General features: G+C 46.6%; 1 protein-coding gene across 1 annotated transcript in view; it reads right to left on the reverse strand.

Moving 5' to 3' along the window:
* Nucleotides 1-621: 621 nt before the first annotated feature.
* TPD52L2 (TPD52 like 2) overlaps nt 622-8,434 on the reverse strand; it is a 24,534-nt gene continuing 16,721 nt past the window's right edge. Inside the window, 5 exon segments of the mRNA XM_035890370.1 lie at nt 622-2,416; nt 2,629-2,677; nt 3,958-3,999; nt 4,370-4,396; nt 8,415-8,434. Of these exon segments, the coding sequence (XP_035746263.1) occupies nt 2,321-2,416; nt 2,629-2,677; nt 3,958-3,999; nt 4,370-4,396; nt 8,415-8,434 (234 nt within the window). The 3' untranslated portion in view covers nt 622-2,320.

Consider the following 8,434-nt stretch of genomic DNA (forward strand, 5'->3'; position numbering starts at 1 on the left):
AAATTTAAGAGAGGAGCCCCCAACTCCAGTCATAGATTCACTGCTCCCCCTGCGCCGCACTGTTTAAACCAGCAGCGACTGCCAGAGCTTCCGAGAAGCCGATTCCCTGGGGTATCACGCCGTAAACCCGAGCCAGCACCACAGCTGCTGCTTTTCCACCTTAGAAGTTTCTCCAGCCGCAGCCCCCGCTGCCAAGGTTCCCACTGCCACCACAGTCCCACGCTCTGAGCACAGAAGGGCGTGAGGGAGCGGGAGGCGCCTCTGGATCACCCGCGGCACCAGCGGCGAAGGGAGCAACGCGACGGTACTCGGAGGATAAGCGTGGGCTTGCAGCTCCCCAGCCCTCGGTCGAGCACAGGTACGCCTCGGGAACAGGCTGGCATTCAGCATTGTGAAAAGGAAACATCAGACTGTAAATATTTAGTGCATCCCTTCACAGGAAAGCATCCAGAGAGCCGACAGACAAACAAGCCAGAGGGGTGGGATAGAACAGAGTATTTCAGTTGCTTCACGCCTCGAGCTGCCAGGGGCAGTTGGTATTTGCCTGACAAGTTCATAACACGCGCCCAAGTATCCTTAGACAGAACGAGACAAGAACGTTCACCCCGTTTTCTCCCAAAAGAATGCTTTATTGACAAGTTTCCTCAGTCTTTGTCCGTAAAGAGAAACAGTTCCATACCCAAGCTCCAGCAGTCCCCGTTGCGCTGGCTCTGCTCCTCGCAGGGCGGCCAGTTCCAGTCAAACAAGGAGCACCAGTAAATGATGCTCCAACGCTCCACCTCCTGCCCAGCACATCTGCGCTCCAACATCTCATCCTCTGTCCCCAGGTCTGCAGAGGGAGGGGAGCAGGGGTGGGGGAAACCAGTGATTAATCAGCAGATAAGCGTCAAAACTTGCTTCTCTAGAGAAGGGTCAGAGACTGTTCAGTCCCTCCAGGGTGATGAAGCACTAAAACTACTCAGATACGCACAGAAGGAAGCCTAAAGACCTGAGTAAGTCCCACTTCGCCTATAAGGCACGGAATTGCTCACTCTAGGTATTTCTGTGTGGAGGCACCTTGCCTAGAATAAGCTCAGGCCTCTAGAAGAAAACTCAGACTTTTTCAGCGCCTGAGCAATGAAGTTGGACATCAAAAGAGCAAAACATCCAGCCCCGGGGGGAACTGGTTGAGCTCGGTGGCTCTCGGTTTGCAAACCAAAATCAGAGCTGGGGCTTTCAACTGAAAAACCCGTCCAGTCACAGTCAGATGCACCAGAGGGAGGAGAGGAGAGCAGGGTCGCTCCAACACAGCGTCCGTATTGCTAGAGACGGCGTTGGCCTGTTTCATCTGGCCCTGTTGCTAGCAGCCTTCAGGAATTCTTCCTCCAAGAACAAAGGCATAAACCGAGAAGGGAGAAGCAAGTTTCGTACACTCAGGAAACGGAGCGCACCACTGAATTTAACACAAGAACCGGCTTACAAGCATGCTGCTACTACTGTATGATGCAGAACTCCAGTGCTCGACAGCCACCTTCATAACCCTTACAGCCGTCTCTATAGGAAAAGAAAGAATCGTAGCAAGTAAAGCATAAGGCGATGTAAGGCTTGCAATTCAGTTTCAGAGTCCGAGGGAGCATTTCCCTAATGATGCCAAAGCTTCTTTTTTTTTTTTTTTGTTTTTAAGCTTTATTTCTTTAAAGTTCATTGCATTTAAAAATAAAGATTTTTAGTTTCGTTAAAGCTAGAGCATTAGTGTAACAACGAGGCAGCTGCTAAGTGAAGTTTCCCTTTTGGGAGCCCAGAAAAAAAAAGAAACCAAACAACTGTTTACCCCATTTTCCAGACTATTCAAATGACAGCCAGAGAAAACAGTAAGGGGAGAAGCCTGGGAGCTTGTGGAATAGCTGCATGGCATGCTCTGAACAGAGAATGTAGCCAGAAGCTGAAGCTAAGGCGCCCATGCACTTGGCTTCTCCAAGAACTGCCCTCCTCGTGCTGCTCAGGACGACAGGTCTGTTCCAAGGGAAAACTGTTTTTATCTCTACCAGTGGCATTTCTGAGCTACTTTAAGGAAACTCCACCTTACATGCTCTCCCAAAAGGACAGCAGTGATACATTTAACCTACAAACTTTAGTGTAAAATATTATTTGTGTACAAAACTTTGCATTCTCTTTATTTGACTTTGATCCAGCAGCAGTGTCTATGAATGAACGATGGATGTCTCCAGACTGGCGCTCAGCCCCTTCTTGGAGTCGCATGTTGTTGCTGTTGTGAAGATTTGGGAGGGAGGGGGGCTCGCTCTGACAGTCGTGCAGGGCCGTGCAAAGGCACACGGCAGGTCTAGAAAGGAGCGTTGTCTTGTGGAGGCTTGTCTCCAGTTCCCGAGGGGGAGTGGAGGCCGTCAGTGCTATTTTCCCTGCTGCCCACCACTCTGGACTGAAAGGAGAGAAGAGAGTTAGGGTAATGAGAAGCCAGCCCCGAGAATACCAAGTCGATTCCCCTTGTCAGGGTCACCTACTGTAGCAAAGGCTTCACATACCTGAGAGGCCATTTGCCCCAATACTAGTCTACGAAAAAAACATTGCAGAAATTAAAGTTTGAAAAAGAGGCATCACTCTATGTATTTACAAGGCAAAGCAGACTGTTACCTTTATGGTCCCAACTCTATCTTCAAATGACTTGAAGGTTGCAGAATTCCTTGAAGAAGAAAAAAAAAAAGAAAAAGAAATCAAGACGAGTCCGTTCTTAACTAAACCAAATGGCGCAGCATGACTGGGCTCTCTGGCCATTCCTGTGCAGTGACAGCAGCGCCCAGAACGCTTCCAGCTCCTCACAGCCTTTGGCACAAATCTGAGGCACACCAGACAGGAGCACCGCATACAAACTCTGAAGGAAAACATTTATACTGTGTGCAATCCACTCAATTGCTCAAGCAAAAACCTTGAGGGAAGCAAGTCCTAGTTCACTAGGGAATCAACGCACAAGAAGTAGAGGAGGAACCAGGTCTGAGTTTTTTTTTTTACAAGGCTTCCAACTAAAAACATGCCATCTTAAATAATGGAAAGGAAAAGCTGAGAAGGGTTTAAAACAAAGGCTTCAGTTCCCGATACAACACCCCACGGGCCGGAAGGGGAAGGGCCATGTGCCTGTACCTATGGGCAGTTTTATTACTACAGGCGTGATCATTTCCATCAGGAAATACTCATAAAAACCACAGCGTAATAAATTAATCGGAGGATTTTGTATTTCTTAGCAAAGAAAACCAGGTCAATTGTTTGACAACCTAACAAGCTGCTTTGCTCACAAACGATTGCAGGGGAGCGCTCTGCAGCGAGCGCTCAGACCAGGCAATTACTCATGCAGAGCTGCTCTCCCCGGGCCAGGCTGCGGGAGCACTGGGAGCCAGGAGATGCCTAGTCTCATCTTGCTTATTTTTGTTCCCAAGAATCGCTTTATATCTGCACACATAAAATAACCTCCATCGAGCTGGAATGAGGATGAACAGAGGCGGGGGGAGCCTCTGCAGGCCTCACGTCCAGCCGTTTCTCCTGCAAGGAGATCACTGCTTAATGCACCACGAGGGCACGCGAGAAGGGCACGGAGCTTCCAGGCTGGAGACAGAGGGTTCCAGTCAGGATTCATCCCGGTACTATCAATGGCCATGCTGTACATTGCGAGAGGAGGACTGTAATCCCTGCCCTCCAGGGACCTCCGAAAGCTGCAAGTTTCAGTTAGACTTCAGTACAGTTGCAACTCTGTGCTTGGTGCAAGAACAACACGGGTGCTAAAAACCCTAAAAAGAGAAAAACCACCCTGAATTACTCAAACTGCAGGACGTGGTTACCCCATACGCTGAGTGGGGTCTGCTTAAGAAGGGAAGCAGTCGTACAAATCAGAAGAAAAAACCCAATAATGACGGAGTCAGCTGTACTCTCCCACCGACCCCACGCGGGAGATGCAGGCATTTGCTACATTACCTCATCGCTGGCATACTTATCGAGTGGCGGATGGAGTAACTGCTGCTCGGAAGCATTCAGAATAAGGAGGAAAAAGTTAAACAACAATTTTAGACAGATACTGTGCAAGAACGGCACACACCTGGCTCTTAAGCCCTTGCTGTCCCCGCACAGGCTGCTGCGGACAACCGAAGCCCTCTCTTCCCTTATTTCTGCAGCCCAGAATTTTGTTTTCCAGACACAGGACAGTAAGCACAAGTATTTAAGCACAACCATGATACAAAAGTCAATTACAGGGCATTGGTTTGGGGTAGGTTTCTTGATCTGTCCCCCAAGCGTGAGCAAGGCTTAAATAATCAGCTTCCCCTTCAACATCTGCAAGGGCCTGGTACAGAAACAAATGCTGTTTTAGCAGCCTGGAGGAGTATCTTACCTAAAGGAATGCGAGAAGGGATGAGCCCTGGGAGGAGCCACGGCCAGCAGAGAGAAAAAGGAAGCAACAGTCAGACACTTGTGCAGAGCTAAATGCTAAACGCAGGGCAGCTAAGCGGGGACATGGTCATAGGATCATGGGACAGCAAAGTCAGCTACCCAGGAGGAAGCCTCAAAATAAATCACAGAAGCAAACAAAAAAAAAAGCCCAATTGCTTTTCATTAACTCAAATAAGTCAAGCTAAGAAGTTTTTCTGAGGACAGTAACAGCACCTACAGCAACGTGGGTGCTGGGGAGGGAGAGGAGGTGTGCAGCAGGAACAACAAACCAGAACAGCTTACCTACACCTATCCATTGCTTTCATGGGATTTTTTTTCTTTTCGAGTATGTTTTCCTAAACTGAGGGTTTTTCCCCCAGCGCTAGCTAATTTAGTAAAGATTCCTCCTTCCCCCATTTCCCCCACAAGCTCCCATACAAAGACAGCATCACCAGGACTTCTGGTTGAGAACTTCTGTAACAGGAACCTGCAATGGATACCTGTGTGTTACCTTGTGTGTTATCTTGCCGAGCCTGCAGATCACAGAGTTACAGCTCAGAGAGCAAACCCAACTCGGCATCATAAAGATAAAATTATCATCTCAATAAAACGTCATCATATTTACCCCACTGCCTGGTTACCCATTTGTAGGTTTCAAGGCAAACTATCCCCCACAAGGTTACCAATTTCCACGTGTGATTTTGCAATGCAGTAGCATTTCAGTAGTCCTAAGATAACCGACCAAGGTTTCCTACTTCATCCTAGATGCTCTAAAGAAGCTTCTCTTACTCGAAGCAGTGTTTTACAGCGCTTAAATACGATTTTTGTCTCTGCAGCAGGAAGCAGTCACGACAAGTTGATCTGAAGTACTTGGCAGGGAGTACAAGGGCTTTTCCTTACAGCCAGAGCGAAGACGTTGGGCTTTGTGGTTTCATTTCCCCGTGCATCCAAGTCAGCTCTTTGGCAGGACAGACTCCTGGAAATGCTGCCTTTGCATGCGAAATAAATGAACTTTCTACTTGCGCTTGTTTAAAGGAGAAGAACACAGATAACACACGTCCATGCACCACGCCACTCTGTATGCAATACCACAAGCACTGGTTCATTCATTCAGTGTCTCGGCCTGGACCTAGCAGTAACCCTGTTCCTCCTTTCATAAGGATTCAAAGTTTACATAAATTCAGGAATTTGCAGGCACCTTTGGGGCTCAGGCTAAAATTTCACAATAAATTTGCTTGCAGTATTATGTACAGCAGCAAACTTCAGACTACATGAGGTGTGTTGGGGACACAAAGCCACAAAGCAAGCTGTTAACAAAAAGAAAACACTTTCAATTTTGCAGTTTACTGGGATCAGTAAAATGCAGGAACAGAACGTCTAAAAGCCAATTTACTTTTTAACGGTAAGTGGAGATAACAGAAAAAGCTGAATTGGCCAAGATTTGAAGAAATCCCACCCACCAATTAAGCTCCATTTTCCCCCCTCGAGGCGAGCTAATAGAGCAGCAGCATTAACACAGTGAGCGCACAGTTACCGCACCAGCTTCACAATGTCTCCTTACAATCCACAGCTAGAACGCTTAAAATTATTTTGACCAGAATACAGCAACCCTAAGGATTTAACCCAGGGACACATTACTTGCATTTCACAGCTTTTTGGTCCAAGCTTTTTTAAGGGAATTAGGACCATGCCCTCCATGCATCGGAGACATTTGTCCCCTTCATCACGCCTTCCTCACACTTATCAACCGGTGAAGGCCGACTAAACCAGGAAATCCCTTCTGTTATCTCAACACTTCCAGTGGTGGAAAATAAACCTGCTTTACAAGTGAATTTGTAGTGTAAGAGGGGGGAAAAAAAAAGTGCAGTATCAGAGGTTGCAGTGTAGGCTATGAGGCCTGGAACAGATTCTCTGGGAACAGAGATCAGCCCCGCTTGGCCAGAGAAGTGATCACAGCAATCCAACAGACTCAACTCCTCATCAGCTCTGATCACATATCAGAACACTGTTCACAGTTTCATCTGGCAAGGGCAGAAATTGGGACAGTTCCCGCAGAAGCTTATGCTCAGAGTTAAGCCTTATTCAGAATCAGAAATATCATGACGTGAATGCAGCACAGGAGACAGAAGTCTGTTTATATACAGACAGAAAAACTGGAAGTCTTGAAAAAAATAAGTCATTACTGTGTTCCCTCAGAGGGCCACATGTACAGAGCGAATCCTGCCGCACCCTGCTGAAGTTCCCAAGTTACAGAAGCTGCCTCCGTTCCATAACACATCACCCAAGGTATGAGCTCTAAAGAGGAACGCAGGTGTTTATATTGGTGATTAATGCTGAGCAATACCATTGCAGCAAAGGTCTGACTTGTTCCCGGCCAGCGTCCACACCCAGTTTTCACTATGACTATGTCAGGGCAGCTCTGTCACCAGGAGCAACAGGCACACTGTTCACTTGGCCACGCATCCCCCTCTTCCATCCTCAGCTCCTGGGATGGCACAAACATCTCTGCAGCTGTGTGGTGCAGCAGATTCTCCCAACCAAAAGACAACAGGCAGAATCAAGCTGGTCAAAATGTCTTCTTCTGGTGGCAACACAGGTTCAGGATTTCCCTGTGTGGTTTAAGAAGCAACAGTTCCCTTTGCCACAAGAGGCTGACCAGACTGCAGAAGTCAGGCACCAAATTTACTTCACTGTTATCAGTTTAGCACAATCTATTGCCACCGCATCTTATGCCAATATCGGTCTGCTGTGATAACAGGTAAATCTCTTCTTCCAATATGCTAGGTAGTTTCTAAGAAAGAAAATTAAAACTTGAATACTGGAAGAGGTAGAAAGCCAGCTAGTCCTCTGCCAAATTCAGAGAAGTGAGCTACTGAGAGCACTCACCAAAAATTACCCTCCAGGAACACAGTAAATAACTCACTGAGGACAGAACTAGAATAAATCAGTACTATGTGATCAGAGGCCAACAAGTTCTTACCACTTGGATACTCCCAGCCACAGTGGAATAGGAAATTCCCTACAAAGGATGACAGCTACCCATTCAATCCAAGGTCTGATACATCACATTAAATACAAGCTCCAAGAATACTTCCTTACTAGCCTAGACAGGTTGTATATTCAGAATTAGCTCTCAGCTCCAAGAAAAGGCATGTTCAAGGTATTCTGCCTGAAAAAACTTGGACATCACCATTAATGGGGAAAGCAATCTTTAGCTTAAGTTTCTGAAGGTCAGGTAAATCACCAATTCCAACCTTCAACTTTGTACAGCTGAGAAACTCGCAGAGCAAGAACCTCAGCCAACAACTGAGGGAACCACCCCCCCATACCTGCCCTGCCTTTCCATTCAGAGAGGTTTAAATCTGCAATTACTTAGTGGTCATCGGCTTCAGGAATCTAGATAGCCACCAACCAGAAGAAAAAATTCTTGATGTTGTCATGATCTAAATCAATTCATATCTTCCAAGCTACATGACCTAACCATGCCTAGAAGGCATACTGCCCTTCTCCATGGAAAGCAGACACACGGGGCTTGAACCTCCATGAAATGCAGCATCCAGACTTCACCCCGCTTTAAAGCGTTAACAGAGCAGAGGCGATGACCCCCTTCTCATCCTAAACAGTAACACTGAGAAAATACATCTCCATAATCCAGTAATGAATGGAAAAGGTAAGCTTTAATACTAGTTTCTTACTTATGACGTAAAAGCTGCAGTGAAACCATATGACAGTAAAAAGGAGAAGGCTGCTAAAAACGTTCTGTCAGTTCTCCTAAGCCAAAAGAAACTCAAATGCCTTAGAATGGGTTTTATCCCATCAACAAGTCTTTAATAAGCATTTATCTGTCCTAAACTATGATGTACAGGGCCACACAGAAGGTAGTCCATCAACAGCAACGTGCTGCCAACTAAGCAGAAAAAAATGGAAAAAAGCCTAGTTATTGTCTAAAGTCTCATTACTGTTTGAAACCAAGATCAAAGCATCAGAGCACAAAACAGAAACCTTACCTCATGTCACCAAGTTTCCT

Source organism: Egretta garzetta, unplaced genomic scaffold (assembly GCF_000687185.1).
Source record: "Egretta garzetta isolate BGI_Z169 unplaced genomic scaffold, ASM68718v1 scaffold223, whole genome shotgun sequence".
Classification (NCBI taxonomy): domain Eukaryota; kingdom Metazoa; phylum Chordata; class Aves; order Pelecaniformes; family Ardeidae; genus Egretta; species Egretta garzetta.